The sequence below is a fragment of the Pelophylax lessonae genome (assembly GCF_965119305.1).
Source record: "Pelophylax lessonae genome assembly, chromosome: 4".
NCBI lineage: Eukaryota > Metazoa > Chordata > Amphibia > Anura > Ranidae > Pelophylax > Pelophylax lessonae.
In genome coordinates, this window is record NC_138771.1 from 144,658,188 (window position 1) to 144,684,969 (window position 26,782).

At 43.1% G+C, this 26,782-nt stretch overlaps 1 protein-coding gene across 1 annotated transcript in view; it reads left to right on the top strand.

The window, feature by feature from the left end:
• Positions 1-26,782, top strand: part of LOC309552561 (uncharacterized protein) — a 104,956-nt gene that overhangs the window by 61,938 nt on the left and 16,236 nt on the right. Inside the window, exons 15-17 of the mRNA XM_082253513.1 lie at positions 4,156-4,783; positions 6,118-6,300; positions 18,811-18,870. Coding sequence (XP_082109639.1) covers positions 4,156-4,783; positions 6,118-6,300; positions 18,811-18,870 — 871 coding nt within the window. The remainder of the gene's footprint in view (positions 1-4,155; positions 4,784-6,117; positions 6,301-18,810; positions 18,871-26,782) is intronic.

The following is a 26,782-nucleotide window of genomic DNA, read 5'->3' on the forward strand; positions in this document are numbered from 1 at the left end:
ACAAAAGAGCGAACGCCCGAAAGTTTGAGTCGAACTTACGTTCGACTCGAAATCGAAGCTTATCCCTACTTGTTGGAAGCATTGAATGGCTAAGATATTCTGTATAATCCTTTATTTATTTGAGATTTCTCCCCCAGTTGTATTAGATTCAATATTCAAGACTGTTTAACCTCCCTAGCGGTATTCCCGAGTGTGGCTCGGGGTTAAATTTCAGTGCCAAAAGCTGTAACCCTGAGCCACACTCAGGGTACCGCTAGAAGGATCGCTAGATCACTGGATCCTGTAAGAGAGGGTACTCCCCTTGTCCCCGGGATCCAGCGATGTATCCCGGCAGTGTGCGGCGGCCGGATCTTCCGTCTTATGCTCTGAGCCCCGGCTTCCGTCTCCTGCGACGTGACGATCGCAGGGGGGTGGAACCAGCGGCAAATTCAAACAGTAAAACACACCAAACACACTGATACAGTACAAAATAAAATAAATTCACATTGGTTTGCCCCCCAGTGCCCTTTCCTGCAGTTTTACTGTACTTTTGATGTGTGTGTATATATATATATATATATATATATAGAGAGAGAGAGAGAGAGAGAGAGAGAGAGAGAGATAGATATACACACACATACACGTATATATATATATATATATATGCACATATATACATATATAATATATGTATATACTGTACATATATATATATATATATATTGTGAGGGGTTAGCTCGGTAGCGGGGTTCGTTACACAGAGAGACAGCCGAGGAGTGGTTGAAAACAACAGTCTATGGTTTATTCTTCCAATTTTCTTCAAACAAGTGCAAGCATCCAAAACAGCATAACTCAAAACAAACATAAAATAAACCCTGGCCACTTGGGGCGTCTACCTTCACACACAGGAACCTACCTATGGTGTCTGTCCCAACCTACTGCTGGGCAGACACTGCTGGTCATACAGCAGAAAACCAATAGTCTTCGTTTTCTTTTCACACAGAAAAAATCCAACACTTCACCTTCAGAAGTCTTTCAGCTCACTGCTCTCCTTAACGCACACAGCTTCAGGAGGCTTTCAGCTCACTGCTCTCCTTAACGCACACAGCTCCAGGAGGCATTCAGCTCACTGCTCTCCTTAACGCACACAGCTCCAGGAGGCATTCAGCTCACTGCTCTCCTTAACTTTTTCAACGTCCTTAAACCTTTCTGGCTACCTCTGCAGCCGACACCCTATAGTAATTGGTGAATTGTCTAAACAAGGCAGAAATGTATCTCCCGTCTGTGACAACACCCACAGATTTACCCGACTTCCTGTCACACTATATATATATATATATATATATATATATATATATATATATATATATATATGTATATGTATATATACAGTATATAGATATATATCTATATATACATACATACTTTAACTTACTTATAGTTATTTATTATATTATAATTTATGATTTTGTGTTTCAAACTTTACCATACCCGAGATGTTATAAAGAAGAACGCACAGTAAAAAAAAAATCATATGTAAATAGTTGGTTTGGGCTGCTCGTTCTTACGAATTACATGCAAAATAATGGTACCGCTTTCAGCACCTACAATCGGAAAGAATCATACCACCAGGGAGGTTAAAAAAATGTATTATCCTTCAAAAAAAAAATACAGAAGTAGTCCCATATTATAAAAAAAAAGGATCTAATATTGCATGTAAAAACATATATAACCACATACAAACACAATGGAAAAAATACACACACCCTCAGTCTAAATTGTCTGAATATCCCCTTCCAGAGTTCAAAAGTTATATAGTCCGAGTAAAGAAACTATTTTGAAGCCTGGTGGCTTACTAATTTACAAGGTCTCTTGTTGCCAGCTACCACATGAGAGGTTCTTTCAGAGGGTGATATAGCAGTAGCTGACAAGCGCTCATCTTATGGTTGCAGTGCAGCTCCATTGGTCTCAATGGGCAAGTTTTTGACAGCCGGTGCCGTCTGTCAAACTCTGCAGCCTAAGTTGAAAAAGTTGTGGCTGCGAAGCAAAGCATTGCCACTGCAGCATGTGCCTGTCTGGCTGTAATGTTAGATTTTTTTGGTGGGCAGCAAGTGGGGTAGTAAAACAGTGGCTCTACCGCCGGTCTTTGCCACCCCCAGAGCCGCCCATATGAAACAGTCCTTAGTGTTTCAAGATATTAAAGACTATAAATAATCTATAGTAGGAAATGAATCCTAAATGGGGTGCATAGGCGCAGCCTATTCAAATGGCTGCATTTTAGTCCAACTCTGCACATCCCAGGTATTCTGGGCAACCTCAGACTGTACACAATAGAAAACCAATTGGAAGCCATTGGGACCAGTTCAGCAAACACTACATAAGATACAGGATCTTTCAAAGGCACTGAATTGATTTCTTGAGCTGGCAACCTGAGCAGTCTATCCTACATCATGGGTCAACCCGATAAGGCAAAAACAAAGCTACGACCTGAGCAGAAATCTTTGCAATGGTCCTTATCCAAGATGACAATGATCCTTCTGAAGGGTAAACAATGTGCCAGTCTGTAAAAGACTCCTAATAGTTTACTGGGAAGCCTTTAATAGTTCTCTCTCCACACTGCCCTCTCCTGGCTCAAAGAGATCAGAGGGATCAGGAGGCAATGTACTCTCAACTGCTACTTTACATTTTGTGAATTTCAGGTGACTTACAAACTGTCCATAGTGTCGATTACGGACAGGGGCCGCGGACCGGCTATGGAATTGCTCGTGGGAACTTGCACAGTAGTGCCAGGGTTGCCTCATAATCCCTTTAAAACCAAACACATATTAATTACACAGGTTGGAGAGCTAATTGAATGCAGGTGAGGCACTATGTGAACCACCTTAATCAGCCACAGAGCCTGTGCAATTATTATGTGTTACATTTTAAAGGGATGAGATGGCAACCCTAAAGCCGGGTACACACTATTTGTTTTTTGTTTTTTTTGGGGTTGAATGAAAACAAAACTGTCAGCTCAGAGGGGGAGATCGCTGAACTAACCTCACATGGTTACTACAGCAGCTCCGACTGGAGCTGACAGTCTTTTTTGACAGGGGGACGGCCCCCCTGCCAGAAAACTCCAATCATTGGCGGAGAGCGCTGATCGGGAGTCGGTCAGATGCTGGTTTTGCAGCATGCACGTCTGACATACACACAGGCCGAATGTCAGGTTTTTTTTTTTTTTTAACCACCCCTTGTCTCCTTACATTTGGCCAGTGTATACCTGGCTTTAATGGCGCATGCCTTTTATGAACAGAGGCCAGGGCAGGACTGGAGTGGGAGGAGATGGAAGCGGGAGCACTACTACGCCGTGGTCAACTGAGTTGTCTTCTGGGCTGGCTCTGTGATCAGGACAATGGTGCGTGGGGACTGGGGATGGCAAGCAACTTGAAGCAAACACGACATACGAGGAAGGTATCAAAAAAATATAAAGCTCAGTGTTGTAATATCCTAAGGACTATCTGCTACATTCCTAAAGATATATAGAACACAGAAAAACAGAGCACCCCCAAATGGGACTTTTTAGGCAGTAAGTAAGTAGAGTAATGAAAGTATAAAATCAATACATTTTATTCAAATAAGTAAAATAGTGACAAATATAAAATCAATGCAAAAATTGGCCATCTATTTGAGTACACATACCATAAATTCATTAGATATTATGTACTGTTTGTTGGGAATACCCTTATGTCTACTATCATTTTTTCACTAGGATTAGTTTCCTATTTTTTGATCCTTGTGGGTGACCAATGTGGCGGATCCCTTGAGCATTTACTTTTGAAGTATTCTTTTCTTTCCATCTTTTGCCTTTATAGACGCAGCTTTATCCCAGGGAAACACACTAAGGCATGGTTACAATGGGGCACGTAAATATGGGCCAACTGCAATGTTCTGATCCAATTGTATAGTGTGAGTATATAATATAGTATAGTATGTGCCATGAACATTGTATGGATTTGTTGTGATGATATTAATTGGTTTAACTAAATATACCTACTTGTTTACTATTGTATTTATAGACCTCAGTACCTTGTTCCCATTTTCGTAATCGTGTACGTAGACAATATCCTGGTTTTCTCTACTTCCCTGGTCCAGCATTGAGAACATATTAAGAAAATACTCCACCGACTCCGGCAGCACAGACTCTACGCTAAACCAGAAAAGTGTGAATTCGAACAGCAGAGTATCCAGTTCCTTGGTCTGGTGATTTCCTCAGAAGGGATCAAGATGGATCCACAGAAGGTCTCTGCCATTCTGGACTGCCTAGCACCTGTGGATAAGAAAGGGGTGCAGCGTTTTGTGGGGTTTGCAAATTTTTACAGAAGATTTATCAAGGGATTCTCCTCCATCATCTCCCCTATTATCCTGCTCACCAAACAGAGTACCCAATTTCACTGGACTCCCGAGGCTCAGGCCACCTTCACAACCCTAAAAGAACTGTTTACTACTGCTCCTACTTTGAGTCACCCGGATCCTACCCTGCCCTACCTACTCGAAGTTGATGCTTCTGAAAACGCGGTAGGAGCAGTTATCTCCCAACGCCAGGGTATCAAGGGCTTGGTCCACCCTGTAGCCTTCTTCTCCCGTAAACTCTCACCTGCGGAGAGAAATTATGATGTGGGAGATCAGGAACTCCTTGCTATCAAGACCGCTCTGGAGGAGTGGAGATACCTGTTGGAAGGAGCAGCGCATCCTGTCCTCATCTACACCGACTATAAGAACCTGGAATATTTAACAGCCAAATGCTTGAGACCTCGCCAAGCAGGTTGGGCACTTTTTTTTTCTAGGTTCTCATTCCACATCACGTACTGGCCGGGCTAAAAAAATATAAAACCAGACACTCTCTCCCGGATGTACGACGGTCCAAAGGAAACTGCCGTACCAGACACCATTTTACCCGAAGGTAATTTCCTGTTGTTGCAGGCTGATCTTCTTTCTTTTCTGAGACAAGCCACGGTAGATGTTCCCCAGCCTCCTGGAAGTAGCTGATACCCAGGAATGGTTTACTATGGAAAGGAGACCAAATTTTCATTCCGGAAAGTGCCTGTGTAACCATACTGGGACTCTGTCATGACCATCTGCTCGCAGGCCATTTTGGGATTCATAAAACCTTTGACCTTATTCAGCACATGTTCTGGTGGCCCGACTTGGAGAAAAGTTGGAAGCAATACGTTACCTCTTGTGCCATCTGCAACGAAAGCAAGACTGCTTGAAACAAAGCATGGGGCTTGCTCAGACCACTACCGGTTCCTGACAGACCATGGAAGATGATTGCCATGGACTTTATTGTGGGACTTCCTCCGTCAGATGGGTGCTCTGCCATTTTTGTAGTAGTGGACCATTTGTCAAAGATGGCCCATTTCGTGGCACTGAGGCGCACACCTTCCACTCCGGAGACTGCACAGGTCTTTATTAAAGAAATAGTGAGGCTCCACGGGGTCCCAACAGACATTGTGTCGGATAGGGGGGTTCAGTTTACCTCTCGCTTTTGGAGAGCACTATGTGAGTCTTTAAAGATCAAATTGACAATGTCCTCTGCTTACCATCCCCAGACTAACGGGCAAACCAAGAGGACCAACCAGACATTCGAGCAATATATCTGATGCTTCACCACCTTTGTCCAGGATGATTGGGTCTCATTGCTACCCTTGGCGGAATTTGCATACACCAATGCCAAGCATTCGGCTACAGGTCAGTCCCCGTTTTATGCCAACTACGGGTTTCACCCATCCTTCCTACCCTGCCTTGTTCCTGAATCCGCAGTACCAGCAGCCTGGGATACCGTGGATTTTCTCAAACGTAACAGCAAACTGTTACAAGACACTGTGACCAAGGCTCAGACCTCCTATAAGGAGACTTTTGATAGAAAAAGAAGAGGGGAGCTAGTTCTATAACCAGGCAACCAAGTATGGCTGTCTACAACAAATCTTCGATTGGCTTGCCCTTCTAAGAAATTGGCACCCAGATTTATAGGTCCATTTCCGGTGAAGAGGAAATTAAATGAGGTGTCGTATGAACTTGCCCTACTCGACTCACTCAAAATACATCCGGTTTTTCCTGTATCGTTGTTGAAACCCGCAGTACCCAATCCTTTTCCAGATAGAAGCTCGAGACCGCCTGCACCTGTAATTATCAATGGTAACGAAGAATTTGAGGTAGAGGCCATTGTAGACTGCAGAAGAAGGAGAAATCAGCTGCAATACCTGGTCAAATGGAAATGCTACGGCCCCGAAGAGAATTCCTGGGAACCTGAGCGGGACGTTCATGCCCAAGAGCTAATCCGTAATTTCTTTCACAGCCATCCTCAGAAAAGGAATATTTTGGGCACCCAGAGGTTGCCCATAAGGAGGGGGCAATGTCAGGGATTCACTATTATGCACTGGTGCATAATACCGGCAGCGAACGCCTATGCGCATGCGTGTACGCAGTGGTGCCTTGAATAGTTTGAGGCTACCATGGAACAGTCCAAGGCTACCATGGAATAGTTTGAGGCTACCTATCATAATTGGCGCCAAATGTCCTATTTAAGGGGAGTGGTCACACTGAATGCTTGCTGTGTGATCTTCAGCTCTCCTGTCTCCTGAACCTGAAATTTCCTGCTGTTCCTAATCATCTGACCCGGCTTGCCTTCGACCTTGATTACCTGCTGCCTGCCTTGACCTCGGCTTGTCTTGACTACTCTTCTGGCTCACCCTGATCTGCTTATCCGCTACCGGCTATTGGACCTGGACCTGCTCTTGGCCCGGATGGGGAATCCGGAGGACTGCGACCTGGTGTTAGCACGCAGCCAAATGCATCCCCACCATCAGGGGCCCTGGTGAATACTGGCTAGCACTTAGACTCAGCCCCTCTGGTAAACCTGTGTCCTGCTAAAATACCCCGTCAGCATCCCTGTCCTGGGATTGCACATAGTTCCAGGCTCTTCATCTGGTGAGACATTCCTCTACACGTCAGGCTCTGCCACGACATCCCTGACAATAGACTTCCCTAGTCACTCCTGATTGGCTGGGCGCGACCAATGTCTCCACCCATTCTTCTTGTTTGGCGGTGGCTCCTCCTGCTAGGCAGAAACTTTTAGCTTGCGCTTTCCCGCGCTGTGCAGTAACCCTTCCAATGCTGCGCTCTCTCTCCTCAGCCGACACAGAAGTTGCTGCAAAGCGGACCATATCCCTCACCAGACATGCATCCACTCTTCTTGTTTGTAGCAGGGCCCCAGCTGCGCCTTCACCTCCAGGAGCCAGCTGTCGCTGTTTGCCAGGCCAGAGAATTGTCCCGCTGTCACATGCACGGTCGACAGTCCGCTTCCCAACACATGTACAAGCAAGGCCCGTCACCATACTGTCTCCGAAAAAAAACTCCACTGCCCTTCCTGGCATGGCCGACCGCTATCTTCACAGTATCGACACAGTCGCTATATAGAATAAATGTCCCGCTGTCACATGCACGGTCAATATCACTCCATATAACCTTGACACACACATGGTCCCTGGCACACTGCTCCATGTGCCCCTAACCGCCATTTTCTCCATCCAGACTTGGACCTTTTCCTGTCAGGCAGATGCAGTCATTGCTCACAGTCAGAGGCCTTTTTATCGCTTTCCAATGCTTTATTGAAGTGTACATATCATAGCTGAGGTAGAAGGTTCCTGCGATTTTGCGATTCTGACTGGAATGTTTGCGTTGCCGCGGGCAACCTTCAAAGTGCACTTTTATCTTCATCCCACTCTCCCTATCTCCTGTGGAGCAGGCCTCACACTTGGTTTGAATAGCAGAACTATGTTACAGACATAAAAATTAAGATTTTGCAAATTTTCTTCGGCTGTTGCCGTTAGCAACTGGCCCGGGGCGAAATCCCGGACGAGCCCCCAACTGTAGCACAACTCCCAAGGGAGCCACTGAGTGTGGGTCCCCCTGGGTTACCACTAGCAACAACAGTACCTTTAGACATGTTTTTCAAGTGTGAGCACCTCACCAGTTCAGTTTCTTTGGTTTTTAGTGTTTATTTGAGAACTTGGATAGGAGAACGGAGAAGTGGGATACTCCAACAACTGAACTATGCACAAATTGGCAGGAACACTGAATAATGCTGCTTGACGCTATTTAGTGATTCACTGATGCCGGTTAACGCTTCATTGATGCTGGTTAATGCTGACTGATGCTGGCCTCAGCAAGACCAGTTACTAGAACTTCACCTCTGACAGTGGGAAAGTCCCCTTTGAGCTCCCCAGAATACTCCTTCCTGAGGTAGCTGACATTAAAGCAAACTGTATTGCTGAACACTTCATGGCCCTTCCTGGTGCCCACTTGGCACCCCCTTTACTGTACACTCCTGGTTAGCTGGCTCCTGGATCCCCTTTGACCTCACTGGAGTGGTCCCCTCTCCTAGGCAGACCCCTGGGCAGATCTTGAGTACTCACGACACTGTTTTTCCTGAAGATCTCTGCCCAGCAGCTCTACTCAGTCAGCAACTCTGGATCCCTTCAGCCCAGCTCAACCTCCAGTCCCTAGGCCGATGTAACGCTCCTGCGTTTGTTTAGTGAACTGGATTTGCAGCTGCAGAATTTCCACTCAGTAGTCGTGTAGAGATGTGTTGAATTACCATATCAAACTCTCCAGACTCATCATTGTGGCCCAGCCTGCCTCAGCATGCAAATATACAGACACTCAGATAAGATGTTCCTGGAGTGATAGGTTGTATACGATAGTATAGAGGTGATGTGCTGAAAGGACAGAGGTGAGTAGTGATAGCAATGATAGGCACTCAATAGTAATGTTCAGGAGTGTTAGCAGATGGTGATAGATAGTATGCAGATAGGTTAGCAATCATGTACAAATAACAGGTCGTAGGGGACAGCAGATGAAGTGTACAGGAATTGCTAACTCAGTGCAAGGATATAGATGGTAGTAGACTCAAGAGCTAGCAATCTATGTAACAGTGCAGATGATAGAAATAGTAATGCATAGATAGCAACAGTCTTTAGTATGCAAGAGTAGATAGTGTAAGTTGATAGGAAGGAATCCCCTGTGGGGTACTTATCACTAGTTGGTTTAGAGAGATGAGGGGTCCGGTAATGAGATAAGGATCAGGTAGCGAGATAAAGGATCAGTAGCGAGATACAGGATCAAGTAGCGAGACTCCGGTCTATCCAGATACTAGGGAAATAGCTGGAGGCTTCGGCAGCGTCAGACAAGGCTGTATAACAAGCGGTAGGATCAGGTAGCGAGATACAAGATCAGAAAGTGAGATACAGGATCAGGTAGCGAGATACAGGATCAAGTAGCGTCAGGTATAGCTCCATACAGGTGGCTTGCACGAACACCTTGTGAGTGAAAGCCGGCGATTGAAATAGCCGCTCAGAGCGGCGCCTAGTGATGACGTCATGAGAGTTAAAGGGACAGGTAGCTATATGCGTTCCACCTACCTGAATGGTGGAACGCAATGCGGAAGAAATGGGCTGGAAGGGTACCGAAGGTACCAGAATCTTACAGCCGACTGCCTGGACCACTTTCTCACTTTTACAGGAGGAGAGACATCCGTCACCTCCTCCTGGGACTGATGCTCCTGCCAAAAGACACTCTGTCACATGCTCCCTCTGGATTTATTTCCAATCCCAGGATGCATTGCAGCAATGCCCGGCCACTGGGACAGTCATAAACCCTGGTGTGCTATTGGCCAGGTTTCCTCTACTGTCCAACAAGATCCCTCAATGGATACAGTGGGGAAACTCCCCAGACTCAACAGACCACACCTGGAAGCATGTGACAGATTAGCTAACAGATCAGGCCCCCCTGATAACCAGACAGGACCACATACTGTATATGCTTTGTCCTAGCACCTACCTAGGAGAGTGCTACACATATATATATATATATATATATATATATATATATACACCTGGGGGCATGGTGATACCCAAATCACCACCACTCACCGTTGGCTGATAGTAGAAAACAGGTGTGAAGGTAGCCTAGGGAAACCGTGTTAATCTAGGAGGTCACGTAGATCCGTTCACTGCCCCTAAGAATGGCATCCAAGATGATTCCCCGGCCCGGCGGCATCCGGAGCTGCCATGCATGCACGGCAGTGTCCGACATCACAAAGTCGCCAACACGCACATAGAAGCTGCATCAACAACCGATGATGAGGGTCTCAACGTGCACATGCGCACCCCGCCATCTATGTTAAAAAATATGTTACAATCAATCTTGCAACAAAAGAACCAACATATATATAGTGAGAACAACATATATAAAGACAAAAATAGGGAGAAGGAGAAGGAGGAAATTCACAAAGGAGAAAGTGAAAGAGACTATCGAAAGATATTTACAAAATACTAGTAATGTTTGCTATTATTAAATAATAATATAAGAGTAGTATATATTAGTCAAAACTTTTGCCCCAGAGTGAGCCCATTGACATTACAATAAACTAGCATTCAATGTAAAATGACAAAAACTCCCTCTGGGGAGGCATGTCACACGCAAACATGATGGTAATACTCCCCAAATATCTTTTTTGGCATTGGATCAAATCCACCCCAGCTCACGAGGCAAAGACCTCAACAAGCTCCTCCTACAGTGTGAGCTGCGGTGGATTTTTGATCTAAATGCCACCACTGCTTCAGGACTCAACAAGGCCTTCAACTTTAAGCCATTCCTTCAGGGCTTTACCTCTGGAGGCTTTGAGAGAGACTTGTAATTTTATATTGAATGCTAGTTTATTGTACTGTCAATGGGCTCACTCACTCGCTCGCAAAAGTTTTGTCTAATATATACTACTCTTATACTATTATTTGATAATAGCCAACATCCCCTCAGTTGTTCTAATTCCAAAATGTCCATATACTGTACTAGTATTTTGCAAATATCTTTCGATAGTCCCTTTCAATTTCTCCTTTGTGAATTTCCTCCTTCCCCTATTACCTATCTTTGTCTTTATATACATTAGGGATCTTCAAACTATGGCCTTCCAGTTGTTAAGGAACTACAATTCCCATCATGCCTAATCATATCTGGGAATGTCAGAGTTTTACAGTGCCTCATGGGATGTGTAGTTCTGCAACAGCTGGAGGGCTGTAGTTTAGGATCCATGATATACGTTGTTCTCACTATATATACATATTGGTTCTATTGTTGAAAGATTGATTGTAACATATTTTTGAACATTGTTTGTTTTTTTTGACTAAGTTATGTTTTTTATTAACTACCAGTCTGTTTATCTGCTGTTATTTTCTAATTGGTATATGTATCAACTTTTTGCCCTGTGGACGTGCCTCATTGGCATATGCTCCTTCCTGTGGGTATCTGTCGCTCTGCTGTCACTCCCCAGCACACAAAGGCCCCGGGGCGTCTTTTAGCCTAGGGGTCTTATAATGTGGACACACTGTGTCCTTGAGCCGGTGCCACTAGATGGCGCGATGCACATAAGCACGTTGAGACCCTCATCATCGGTCGATGATGCAGCCTATGTGCGCGTCGGTGGCTCTGTGACATTGGACACTGCCGCGCATGCACGGCAGCACCGGACCCTGCCGGGCCCGGGGGATCATCTCGGACGGCCATTCTTAGGGGCGGAGAGAGGCTCTACGTGACCTCCTAGATGAACACGGTTTACTTATGCTACCTTCTCTACCTTTTCCACTGTCAGCTAACAGTGAGTGGTGGTGATTTGGGTATCACCAAGCCCCCCAGGTGTATATATATATATATATATATATATATATATATATATATATATATATATATATGCTGTCCCCTCAAAATAACTCAACACACAGCCATTAATGTCTAAACCGCTGGCAACAAAAGTGAGTACACCCCTAGCAAAAAATTTCTAAATTGGGCCCAAAGTGTCAATATTTTGTGGGGCCAACATTATTTTCCAGTACTTCCTTAACCCTCTTGGGCATGGAGTTCACCAGAGCTTCACAGGTTGCCACTGGAGTCCTCTTCCACTTCTCCATGATGACATTACGGAGCTGGTGGATGTTAGAGACCTTGCGCTCCTCCACCTTCCATTTGAGGATGCCCCACAGATGCTCAATAGGGTTTAGGTCTTGAGACATGTCTTGGCCAGTCCATCACCTTTACTCTCAGCTTATTTAGCAAGGCAGTGTGTGTAAAACTGCCCTGCATTCCAGTCTCCGAAGGAAGGGGATCATGCTCTGCTTCAGTATGTCACAGTACATGTTGCCATTCATGGCTCCCTCAATGAACTGTAGCTCCCCAATGCCAGCAATACTCATGCAGCCCCAGACCATGGCACTCCCACCACCATGCTTGACTGTAGGCAAGACACACTTGTCTTTGTACTCCTCACCTGGTTGCTGCCACACCTGCTTGACACCATCTGAACCAAATACGTTTATCTTGGTCTCATCAGACCACAGGACATGGGTCCAGTAATCCATGTCCTCAGTCTGCTTGTCTTCAGCAAACTGTTTGCAGGCTTTTTTGTGCATTATCTTTAGAAGAGGCTTCCTTCTTGGACGACAGCCATGCAGACCAATTTGACGCAGTGTGCCGCGTACAGTCTGAGCACTGACAGGCTGATCCCCCACCCCTTCAACCTCTGCAGCAATGCTGTCAGCACTCATCCATCTATTTCCCAAAGACAACCTCTGGATATGACGCTGAGCACATATACTCAACTTCTTTAGGCGATCATGGCGAGGCCTGTCCTGTTAAACTGTTGTATGGCCTTGGCAACCGTGCTGCAGCTCAGTTTGACAATTTGTCAGTTTGATAATCTTCTTATAGCCTAGGCCATCTTTATGTAGAGCAACAATTCTTTTTTTCAGATCCTCAGAAAGTTCTTTGCCATGAGGTGCAATGTTGAACTTCCAGCGACCAGTATGAGAAAGTGAGAGCGATAACACCAAATTTAACACACCTGCTCCCCGTTCACACCTGAGTCCTTGTAACACTAACGAGTCACATGACACCAGGTAGGGAAAATGGCTAATTGGGCAAAATTTGGACACTTTCACTTAGGGGTGTACTCACTTTTGTTGCCAGCGGTTTAAACATTAATGTTGAGTTATTTTGAGGAGACAGCAAATTTACACTATTAATTTCACAACGAGCCGGCGCGAATGGGAAAAAATCTCAGAAAGGGGCTCAGACTGAGCTATCAATAAAAACCAAAGGAGACTCCTAAGATGAGATGTAGCGGTAATAATCATACAATATATACCGCTGATGAGATAAGGCAAGTATATACTCAATCAAAAATTAGAAGATGTATGAAGATCAGCAGACTTAAACACAAAATCGTATAGAATCCTAAAAATCAATCCGATTCCTAAAACAATTTGCAAAAATGTCTTCAATATATATATATATATATATATATATATATATATATATATATATAGCAATAATGGGTCCAATGTATCTAACTAGTAGCAACTCCACCTACATGACCAATAAAAAATATATGCCGACTATGGCAGGAATCGTATATGGTGCGAATCCTAAAATTCAGACAAAATTCCTAGCATCAATTTATATATAAATCCTCAATATATGTTCAAAGATAACTGTTCCAGGTAAGTATTAAAAATAGGTCTCTGACCAAAGTCCACTGTAAAATCACACAGAGAAATGGCTAGATAGTCGCACCAAGTGACTAAAATCGCTACTCCAATAGCTCAATAGCCCAGCATCCCACCCCCAGGGTCAGAGACCAGCTTAAAAGCGCCTTAAAAGGTGCAGTGAGGTGAGCGGCCACTGTGCCTATATTATCACAGCTCACTCCGGATCACAGCACTGGATATCCACATTATTGTTCTAGAGAAGCACTAATTGTCACTTAATCATATGTGCACGGATGAACTTCACTTTATCACCGCACCTACCTCATTTATTACATATGGACTGTTTATTGCACTAGATCTATATATTTATGCACATGGACTGTTAATTGCACAAGAATCTATTTATTCATTTATTGATCACCGCACTTGATTGTTATTATTTATACTTATGAAATATTTATTTATTTATTAATTTATGCTATTTTTCTACATGTTGGTTATTTAGAATGCATATGGAATATTTATTGATTTTATTTCACCTTTAATATCTCGTCACCTTATATATTTATGGATACTTAAGAAATACATGCACTGATCGATTTATTTACACCACCTTTTACTAGTTTTTAAGGATCATCACATCTGCTAGTATTGCTCTATTTTAGACTACTGTGAATATTAGTCTATTAGCTCATCCATTGCTTATTTATTTTGCTTTGCGATTTTAGTCGCTTGGTGCGACTATCTAGCCATTTCTCTGTGTGATTTTACAGTGGACTTTGGTCAGAGACCTATTTTTAATTCTTACCTGGAACAGTTATCTTTGAACATATATTGAGGATTTATATATAAATTGATGCTAGGAATTTTGTCTGAATTTTAGGATTCGCACCATATAGGATTCCTGCCATAGTCGGCATATATTTTTTATTGGTCATGTAGGTGGAGTTGCTACTAGTTAGATACACTGGACCCATTATTGCTATATATATATATATTGAAGACATTTTTGCAAATTGTTTTAGGAATCGGATTGATTTTTAGGATTCTATACGATTTTGTGTTTAAGTCTGCTGATCTTCATACATCTTCTAATTTTTGATTGAGTATATACTTGCCTTATCTCATCAGCGGTATATATTGTATGATTATTCCCGCTACATCTCATCTTAGGAGTCTCCTTTGGTTTTTATTGATAGCTCAGTCTGAGCCCCTTTCTGAGATTTTTTCCCACTTGCGCCGGCTCGTTGTGAAATTAATATTGGTATTGGTATTTTAGTGATAAATACTAGAGTTGGCTGCATGGGGGAGAGGATTTGATCCTAATCTCTTAGTCATTCATTATTTTCTACTAACGACATTATATTAGAGGTTATCCTCCCACTTGGATACCTGCGTGACAGCGCGCATATCACTCCCCAATTTTTTCCTAGCAAATTTACACTGTTATACAAGCTGTACACTCACTACTTTACATTGTAGCAAAGTGTCATTTCTTCAGTGTTGTCACATGAAAAGATATAATAAAGCGCTGCGCAAACTGTTGTCGCTCTATAAATCCTGTATAATAATAATAATAATTTACAAAAATGTGAGGGGTGTACTCACTTTTTGATGCTGGTTAATGCTGGCTTGCTGCCTGTTAACTCCAAACTGACTTTGGACTGCTTTCTTGCATAAAGAAGTCCTCTTTGAGCTCCCTTAAGCACTACTTGCTGAGGTAGCTACTTGTACTACTGCTGCACTGCTGAACACTTCAGGGTTCGCACCGGCATCTCCTTTCTAAGCTTTCTCCGCAGGTGAGCTGGCTCTCAGATCCCTCTGACCTTCTGGAGTGGTCCCCGCTCCTAGGCAGACCCCTGGGCAGTTTTGAGTAATCACGATACTGTTTTTCCTGGAAACTTCTGCCCAGCAGCTCCACTCGGTCCACAGCACACTGGATCCCTCTCTGCAGCTTAGCTCAACCTTCGTCCTCTAGGCCTACTGCCCAGGACACCTCACTAGCGCTGACAGGAGGAGAGACAGCCATCACCCTCCTCCTGGGACTCTGCTTCCCGCCATAGATGCCCTGTCACATGCTCCCCTCAGACGTATAGCCCATCCCAGGGTGCAATGTGGCAAACTCCGCCCACTGAGATAGCCACAAGCCCCGGTGTGCTATTGGCTAGGTTTCCTCCACTGTCCAATAAGAGCCCTCATTCGATACAGTGGGGAGACTCCCTAGGCACAACAGGTCACACCTGGAAGCATGTGACAGCCTAACTAAATGATCAGGCCCCCCTGATATGCAGACAGGGCCACCAATATACTTTTACCTAGCACCTACCTAGGAGGGTGCTACATCTATATATATATATATATATATATATATATATACAGTATCTCTCAAAAGTGAGTACACCCCTCACATTTTTGTAAACATTTTATTATATCTTTTCATGTGACAACACTGAAGAAATGACACTTTGCTACAATGTAAGTAGTGAGTGTACATCTAGTATAACAGTGTAAATTTGCTGTCCCCTCAAAATAACTCAACACACAGTCATTAATGTCTAAACCACTGGCAATAAAAGTGAGTACACTGATCTCAATACACTTCTCACAGACTTCACCCCAAGCAAAAAAACCACACCGGTGTTCCTTGGACCTTATCCAGCAAGGGGATCTTGGATTGCAGGGGACTACAAAGCCCAGCAGTTGCCATCTCTCTGGCCGAGGAGGCCATCAGGCTCTATAGGTCTTTTTGCCATAAGGTAATTAAGACCCACATTCTCTGGTGAGTTTACATCTTTACTATTTCCTGAAGCCATTTCATAGCATTGGCGGTTGGACCACTGGAGGACCCAGCACATAGCACTTGCACTTTTTCTTCCTTTTTTGGCACTGAAGTTTACCTTTCTGCACTTAAGTCACATATGAACTTTGATTGGACTCATTCGGCACTTGTTTTGCACTTTAACCACTTAAGCCCCGGAGGATTTGGCTGCTAAACGACCAGGGGGTATTTTGCGATTCGGCACTGCGTGACTTTAACGGACAATTGCGCGGTCGTGCGACACTGTACCTAAACAAATTTGACGTCCTTTTTTTCCCACAAACAGAGCTTTCTTTTGGTGGTATTTGATCACCTATGCGCTTTTTACTTTTTGCGCTATAAACAAAAAAAGAGCGTAAATTTTGCAAAAATAACAATATTTTTCACATTTTTTTATATAAAAATTCCCCAAAAAAAAAATGTAAAAATCAAAATTTTTTAACATTTTCGGCCAATTTGTTTTATGCTACATATGTTTGGTAAAAAAAAAATCGCAAAAAGCGTATTTTGATTGGTTTGCGCAAAAGTTATCGCGTTTACTAACAAAGGGAAAGATTTTTGTCATTTTTGTTGTTTTTTTTTTAACGCGTAATGGCGGCGATCTGCAATTTTTTTTGCGGTACTGTGACATTGGGGCGGACAGATCGGACCCTTGACTGACATTTTTGACACTTTTGGGGTTACCAGTGACATTTCTACAGTAATCAGTGCTATAAATATGCACTGTTACTGTAAAAATACACTGGTAGTGAAGGGGTTAACTTTATTTGAGAGGGAGGGGCTGTGTGTGTCCCTAGGGGCGTGATTCTTACTGTGATTGGCTGTGACTTGAGGTGTAAGGACACTGATCAACGGTTCTACATAGTAGAACCGTGTGATCAGTGTTTTTACACCGAGGAGAATGACAGGTGGCTTGTTTACACAAGCTGCCTGACTTTCTCCCTCTCCCCCGAAGATCGCCGAGTGACCGGCGGACATCGGGTCCGCCGGTCACACGCGCGGGGGGGTCCGTGACCGCGCGGGAGCGCGCCTCCGGCGGCGCGCGCTCGCTCCCCAGACCCTCCCAGGCTAGTGACGTTAATTAACGTCACTTTGCCTGTGAGGGGCTGACCGCCGCAGTAAATTTACTTGCGGCGGTCGGCAAGCGGTTAATGGCACATATGTGATTTTAATTATTTATAGTCTGACATTTTATGAATAATTATTGATTTTACACTGCAATATTGTGTGATACACTATTATCCAGTTTATGATTTTTTAGTCACAAATCAACGTTCTTATATATTTATATATGTATATTTACTTCACATAATTTATTTAGATTATTGTGAACCCTGGTTCCCAACAGCAAGCGCTATAATAATCCCAATACCTTGGGGTTTTCTTCATTCACCAGGCTGACTGCCTGTTACCATCACCAACTGCTGCAGAAGAGGAGGCAGCCACCACCCTCCTTCTGGGACTTTGCTTCCCGCCAAAAGACCTCTACCTCATGCGCCCGTGGCTTTTTATACCCTGCTCCATAATGCACCGAGACCAACTGTCTGTGTCAATCACTGTGACAGTACCAAAAGCCTGTGTGTCATTGGCAACGTTTCCTCCAGCATCCAATGTGCCTCCGAATTGGATCAGCGGGGGACACTCCCTTGGACCAGATGAATCACACACTGGGCACACTGAGCAGACCTAACTTGCAGATCCTGATCCCTGATAAGCAGAGTGCAATATAGATTTTGCCTGCTGCTCCTCTGATAGGCAGACAGAGCCAAAACGATACTCACTACCTAGCACCTGACTAGGAGGGTGCTACATCCACCCCCCACCAAATGAGCCATGTCCTCACTGGCTCTGGGGCAGCCACCCCCTACATACATTTCCTACAAAATTACCAACGGAGTATCCCCCAAACCTGGAAAGGGGGAAAAGGGAAAATAACCAATGTACAAGTAACAAATTACGTATAAAAATAGAATTATGCTGTACAAATCAAAATCTAGAGTAAGGTCCAATAGGGTATGCTACTACTGTTGCTCACTCACCCAGCACTACAGATAAGTAATAAACAAATATAAAAAACCTTATTTAGGTATAGCTGCTGCTATAAGAAAACAAACTAATACACAACATATGTGTTAAGTTGCTCAGATAAATGGAATGAATAGCAGCGCTTATCACAGTCCTTGTATTCCCCAAAGGGGATTCACAGTCCATAAATAAATATATAAACAGGTTCACAGTCCCTTGATGTAACCAGGATATTATGTCTTTTCACCAATGTGTTTAATATCCAGAATATGCGCCTTCAACACACCTCGTGTGCCGCTCCCTAGGCAGTTCTCACTCACTGACTAGACTCTTGTACTGGGCCTTTGTTATATTCAAAGCACTGAATTCGCTATAACACTCACTTCCACTCACTGTCGGTATGTTTCTCAGATGAGATCAAGCGCTCCAGTGTTGAGAATGAGAATGCAATGACAAAAGTGAGGACTCAGGGTAATATTGTAAAAAACAAACCATTTATTGCAAACGACCCTTAACCCCTCTCTCATTACGATCACTCAATATAAAGGCATTAAAACGTCAAATTCCATGTAAATTCAATAATAGGCTTAACCGCGCTGATGCGCTGTGTCCATCTCACCCTCCGCTGCTGATGGTTCGTCTGAGGTTCCCGGGAAGACTCGCACAGCCTGACCAGCGTCCTGTTACTACGGTGACCGCGCGCTCACGCTCTGACGCGCTTCGTCATCACAACTTCAACTGAGGGCTTGGGCACGCGGCACGGCCACTTTTATTTTTCTCCCTCCTCTATGAGCGATTAACCCCTTTGGCCAGCTGTCAGACATACAGTCATTGTTGACCAGGAGTCCCATCTGCTCCTAGGGAGATCATTGATAATACACTTCATCAGTGCTGGCATATATCTCCCTCCTCTCTGAGCGATTAACCCCTTTCAGCCTACTACCGGCTATATGATCATTACTGATCTGGAGTCCCATCAGCTCCCAGGGAGGTCATTGATATTACAATAGTTATTGCCAGTCTTTAAAATTCTCCATCTGTAATTGATAACGAATTACACCAATTTAACAGATTACCCTCAAGCGAATACAAAATTATTCTACTGATAATCTAACCAAGCGAATAACATATTCAAATCAAATGCCCTTACTTGAATATATATATATATATATATATATATACATATATATATATATATATATATATATATATATATATATATATATATATATATATATATATTAGAATTATGATTAGATGCAATATGTAACCTAAAATATACTGCAGTAAACTTCATAGTTATTACCGCAGGTATAAGTAAACTGACTACATAGCAGTATTTCGGTATATATTCCACTAAAACAGCAGGTTAGCTCCTAAATGTGAAAATCAATAAAATTATATAAAAAAATTACTAAAATAATAAATAAGAATATTATAGAAATGCATACTATCCTATCTGGACATAGGGATAATCTATATTGCATATTTTGAATGATCTCACCCATTCCTATAGATAGATGAAAACTGTCATGTTCAAAATACTTAGATCAATAATTGCTAATATAGCAATTTACATCTAATTCTATATTTAGTTCATTTGGATACAGGGCATTGGCCAAATAGATCCAGTGTGTTTCACACTTAGATAGCTCCATAACTGAGTTAGATCCTCGCCACACTGGTTCCATTTTTTCAATGCCCCAAAACTTTAAACTGGACGGGTCCCTATTGTGTTTCTGTCTGAAATGCAGAGACACACTATGATCCTTGAAACATTTGTGAATATTCGCTACGTGTTCTGATACCCTTTTGGCCAAGATTCTCTTGGTGCGCCCAATGTAAATAAGGCCACAGGGACATTCCAAACCATAAACCAAGTAGCTGGAATTACACGATATGAAGTCTTTAATGACAAAGGAGCTTCCATTAGCTCCAAGAACAAATGAGGTCATCCATCTCGGGTGTGTATTAACCTGTCTGCAAGCTTTACACCTATGGCAGGCATAAAATCCCGCTTTGTCCCAAAACATTTTGGGCCTCCTTGGAGGATCTACCACCTTTTGGACAATCCGGTCGCCAAAAGTCAGGGCTTTTCTGCATATGAATACCGGCTCTTTGGGCAAAACCTTGCCCAAAATCTTATTCATGCCCAGGATGCCCCAGTGCTTTCTAAAAATTTCCTTCACCTCTCTATGTTCATTATAATGTGTGATGAAGCCCTATTCATTTTTGTCTCAACAGCTTTTCTTTTCTTCTGAAGACATTCCACCTGTGGGATCCTTCTCACCTCTTGTATAGTCTGGTCCAAAACTGACCCACCTTTAACCACTTGATGACCGCCCAAAGCAGATTTACTGCGGCAGGCAGCCGCTCCTGGGCAAACCGACGTAGCACTACGTCACTCGCACAGGAGACTCTAGGGGGTGAGCGCGCGCCGGCGGCGGCACGCTCCCGCCCCCCGCTGATAATCGCTCATAGAGGATGGAGAAAAATAACAGTGGCCGTGCCATGTGCTCCAATGGCCATCGGCCACTTGTGATCTCCCCCCCGCTGACAGAGAAGGACAGGCAGCTGATGTAAACACAGCCATCTGTCATTCTCCCTTAGATGATCACAGAGGCTATGTGATCCTGCTATATAGGATCGCATGTCTCTGTGATGATCTCACAAGCCACGCCCCTCTACAGGTAGAATCACTCCCCTAGGCTTACATTTAACCCCTTGATCACTAATAGTATTAACCCCTTCCCTGCCAGTGTCATTATTACAGTAACAGTGCATAGTAGTGTCACTGGTCCCCCCAAAAGTGTCAAAAATGTCAGTCAGGGGTCCGATCTGTCCGCCGCAATGTCGAAGTCCCGCAAAAAATCGCAGATCGCCACCATTACTAGTAGAAAAAACAAAACAATAAAAATGACATAAATCTTTCCCGTAGTTAGTAAACACAATAACTTTTGCGCAAACCAATCAAAATATGCTTATTGCGATTTTTTTTACCAAAAATATGTAGCAGAAAACAAATTAGCTTAAAATGTTAAAAAGTTTTGATTTTTAAATTTTTTTGGGGGGGATGTTAAATAGCAGAATGTGAAAAATATTGTTTTTATTTCAAAATTGTCGCTCTTTTTTTGTTTATAGCGCAAAAAATAAAATTTGCACAGGTAATCAAATACCACCAAAAGAAAGCTCTATTTGTGGAAAAAAAAAGAATGTCAATTTTATTTGGGTACAGCTTCGCACAACCGCGCAAATGTTTGAGCAGCCAAATCCTCTGGGGCTAAAGTGGTTAAACATTAAATTTCCCATTAGCACAGGAGTTCTTAGACATTCCAATCTGCTACTGATAATACTATTGTACAGTGGAATTTGCAGCCCTCATGTGGCCATCCAGCAGAAGTGCAGCCTCAGAAGGCGTTGTCGGGAATGAATTCTTTTTTAGCAGATGTTATCACTCTGAATGGAGAATGGTGGCCTCTAGTGGTCATCCAGAAGATGTACAGCCCACAGGAAGGACGTGAACAGCTGTCATTTCATTAACAGTCTTGTACTGTACATAGAAAAAAAAAGTAGCAAACTCACTTCCTGATCTACAATGACGTATTGACCTGGGATTACAAACCAGTTCTTCTTGTTCATCCTCTCTGTCCTGTTATAATCCCCCCTTTGTTAGTGTGCTGATGTCTACACTTTCATCTATGCACTCCACCCAGTGTGAATGTTATATTGCTGGACATCCCCTTACTGGAAAGCTAAATCTGAACAGAGCTTGCTGGATCCACTCCTGATCGTCTGCTTCTGTGACAGGTATGTATCTATCAGATTATTCCCCCAATTCTTCCATTCAACTATATACTGATCATCTGTTTATAATCAGTCGATCCAATGTTGTTTATTTATGGGAAACCGCTAGCATTGTAAGGATAATTTTGTATATTCAACAGTCTAGAAGGTTAATTGACTCCTGTCTAATGGCCCATACACACAATCCAAAAATCGTACGACAGATCTGTTATTTTTGCATGCTAGTCTCATATCAAAAATGAAGAGTTTACAAAAGTGACAGAAATTCTCATATGAGAAAATACAAATTTGGAAGTGATGTGTTGTAGTGTATTTGTATTGTATTTTCGAATGACAACTGTATTGATTAAACAAACATTGTACGATCTGGTATCGTCCAAGAAAAAGCATGCTTGTCCAATCAGATAACATCAGATGAACTCTCGTGATCGGCTGTTGAAAGCTGTGTACTAACTATCAGATTATCGTACAATCGCTTTGAAAGCTGTATTTTTCGTACAATTTATGTACTGTGTGTGTGTGTGTACGGGCCATTATGCTGGCCATACACTATGTGATCCTCAGCCGATTCCTGATGACAAAATTTGCTACGTGAAAAATTGACAGGTGAACAACAAGCTGTCACCAATGAAACTCAGCTGCTGTCCAGGTATTCTGACTGGTGGCAGCTGTCAGAATACAAAAAAATAAAAAAAATGTTTTCGTTTAGCCTACAAACTGAAAGTATGTGTAAACCCTAATCTTGTAAAACAACCAATTCAGTCTAAAATAGAAATGAAAGGCAAAACATTTGTGTATGGATAGAAAAAAAACATTATAAACATCTCTTCCCCTTTTTTATTATTATTATTATTATACAGGATTTATATAGCGCCAACAGTTTGCGCAGCGCTTTACAATGTGAGGGAAGACAATACAGTTCAAAACAGGAGGAACTAGAGGGCACTGCTCGTTAGAGCTTACAATCTAGAAATCACATTCCCTATGTTATCAGCTGCAAAAGCTGGCTAGGGGAGAAACAGCAGAACACTGATCTTCCCAGTGAAAGGCTGTGCAAGAGGCGTGTGTCAGGACAAGTCTGATTATTAGAAAAGAACAGACAGAGTTCCCAGCACAGCTAGAGAACTGACCACGCTGTGCTCTTCTGCTTAGTGAGGTCCGTTTTTAATAGGAAAGCAGAGGGACTGGCCGGAACACCAGGGATTTCACACAAAGGAAGCAATACAAAGAGAACAGGAGACTTTCTCATACAAGTACATGGTACAGCAGGCACATATCAGGAATATGAAATGTTGGGGTAACAACATACAGGAAAAAAATAACTAGCAATGCATACCATCTTTAATTGGCCCTAATATGTATGTGTGTGTATGCATGTGCGATAAGGACCTTTGATTGTAAGCTCCTTAAAGTGATTGTAAAGTCTCATTTTTTTTCCTATAAAAATAACAAACATGTTATACTTACCTCCTCTGTGCAGTTGGTTTTGCATAGAGCAGCCTGGATCCTCCTCTTCTCAGGTCCCTCTTTGCTGCTCCTGGCTCCTCCCTCCTGTTGAGTGCCCCCACAGTAAGCAGCTTGCTATGGGGGCACCCAAGCTGAGCCACAGCTCCCTGTGGCTGAGACACTTGTGGACATCGCTGGACAGAGAGGGACCTCAGGTAAGTATAAGGCCCCTTTCACACAGGCGGACCGTTCAGATCCGCCTGTCCATTTTTTGGGCGGATCTGAACGGTCCCCCTTTGCATCCCTTTGTTGCATCGGATGTCAGCGGAGACATGTCCGCTGACATCCGATCCGATACGTCAAATCTGGACGGATGGAAACCCTATTTTCCATCCATCCAGCGAATCGGATGGGATCGGATGAGAACGGACCGATGGTGAACAAGCTCCCAACTGTTCATGGAATGCACTGTTATGCACACAGCATTTTCTACTAGTAGCAAGTTCCTAAAAGTTTAATCCATACCTGAAGATTCTTGAATAATTATTCAACATTGTTACACTTTTTAGTGAACTCTTTTCAGGTGCAATCTAGATTTGGAATCAAGGATTGTGACCTTTAGTTTTACTCTTCTAGGTCAACGAAATGTGGATTAGGAGGCAGGATAAAGTTAAATAATATTATGTTCAATTGGATGAATCAATGTATAGTAATTGGTTCTACACACACTGACTATGCACCAGCCAATGTGTGTAGAACCAATTACTATGAGTGATAAGCATTTGTAGGATAGTATAGTCCATAATCACCACTATGGTCAACAAAGTATGTTCTATAACTAACCCCTAACCATTACCCTAGCTCTTTATCTGTCACTTAAACTAATTTTAACCCTAAACTTCAAGCCATAACCTTTCAACATAACCTAAATCTTCAAGTGAGGGCTCGTTCACACCATTTGCATTGGGGTTTGCTGGGCAGCCTTAACCAGCGCAGTTCCAATGCAAAGACAAAGTATTTTCCCTTGTTTGCTATAGTATGTGAAACTGAACAGGCTAAATACGGTACCTCATCCATAAATGATAACTGCCAAAAAACAAATAGGAACCTAGTGGAATTTACTGGTACCAGAGAAGGACGGTGACAACAATATAGATTAAAAAAGTAAATTTTATTACAAATATATAAAAAACATTTAAAAAATCATGAGGAAATGCTCGGTTTGGCCAATACAAGTCTAAATGCTAGAGCTGCTTATAACAGCACAATGTACTGTATTGCTAGAGGTCGACACGTTTCGCAGACATTGCTTTCTCAGGACCTCTTAGTCTTGGCAGCAAAAAGCATTGGCATGCCTATACAGAGCCCAGTTATAGATGGCGATATGGTAGTGTGATAACATTTTCTGATTAATTGCTGAATATATCAGGTAGCTGTCATACCATATGGAGCAAAATGTTTTTATTTGCTGTTTCCCTGGAAAAACGTCAAAAAGACAGTCTGTTGTCAGGTATAGATTCCCACTGTATATAGTCGACAGCAGCCTGGTCCACACTCATATTCAAATAATGCGTCAGATGGTACAGCAAGACCCATCCATGGAACACGCTTCCCAGCAACAGGAAGCCATCCACAGGCCTGCAGCAGTTGTATTTCACCATCTACGATGTGTATGGGTAGATGGTGATATACAGAGGCTGCAGGCCTGTGAGTGGCTTCCTACTGCTAGGTAGCGTGTTCCATGGATGGGTCTTGTTGTACCATCTGATGCATAATTTGTATATGAGAGTGGACCAGGCTGCTCTCAACTATATACAGTAAGAATCTATACCTGACAAAAGACTGGTTTTTTTTTATGTTTAGGGGGAAGATGGGGAGAGATTCTGTTCTGACACCATAAAAGACACCAATAGTGATTATGTGCCAAGGCACTATCCCTCATAAAATAAAGTAGAAAGGAGGTAGATCCCACCCCCTTTCTCTCCCTTGGGAGGAAAACGAATGGAAACAATAAGAGGGATTTAGAGGAGCCAGGCACAAATTCACACATAAGCAATAATTAAAAACAATACATTTTATTAATATGGCATCAATAAAAACCATTAACATTTGATAATGCAATAGCAATACATTATTTCACATGGTGTGCCTCACTAGGCATAGAGTAGTGGTTGAAGCAAATGTGGGTAATTCCGTATCTACGCGTTTCACCCAAAGCTAGGGGCTTTTTCAGGATTCAAGACAATTGAATTAACACCACTAAGGATGTAAAGATATCATTTAGAAAAACATCATACAAATAAACACATGAATACCAATATCCATCTGTACAAGTTGTAATTAAATATACATCACATTATAGAAAGAAGTAGTAAAAAATACATACAAGGGGAGTGGAGAATGAGAACAAACAGCACAAAAAAACAAAAAACAACACCATGTGTGTAAATGCCCTTACACGTACAGGCAAAAAGTTGTATGCACTTACAACGGCCCACACACATATTCAGAATCAGGAACGATGAGGGGAGATACAGGTGAAGATATCAATGGCTGGGGGGAACAAGAGAAAATTGGTATTCATGTGTTTATTTGTATGATGTTTTTCTAAATTATATCTTTACATCTTTAGTGATGTTAAAGCGGAGTTCCACCCAAAAGTGGAACTTCCGCTCTTTTGTTTCCTCTCCCCCCTCCGGTGCCACATTTGGCACCTTTCAGGGGGGAGGGGGGAATGGGTACCTGTAAGTGACAGGTACCCTTCCCCACTTCCGGGATATGGCGCTGCGGCGCCGTCCCTCGGAAGCTCTGCCCCCTCCTCCGCCGCCGAGTCAGTAGGAATGTGCAGTGCGCTTCACGCATGCGCAGTAGGGACCCGCCCGTGAAGCCGCAAGGCTTCACTGCCGGGTTCCCTTACCGGCAGCGGCGGCACCCGACAGCTGATGTTTCCATCGGCTGCGGTGCTGACATCGCTGGACTCCAGGACAGGAAAGTGTCCACATATTAAAAGTCAGCAGCTACAATATGGGTAGCTGCTGACTTTTTTTATTTTTGAAGGTGGAGGCAGAACTCCGCTTTAGTTCAATTGTCTTGGATCCTGAAGAAGCCCCTAGCTTTGGGCGAAACGCGTAGA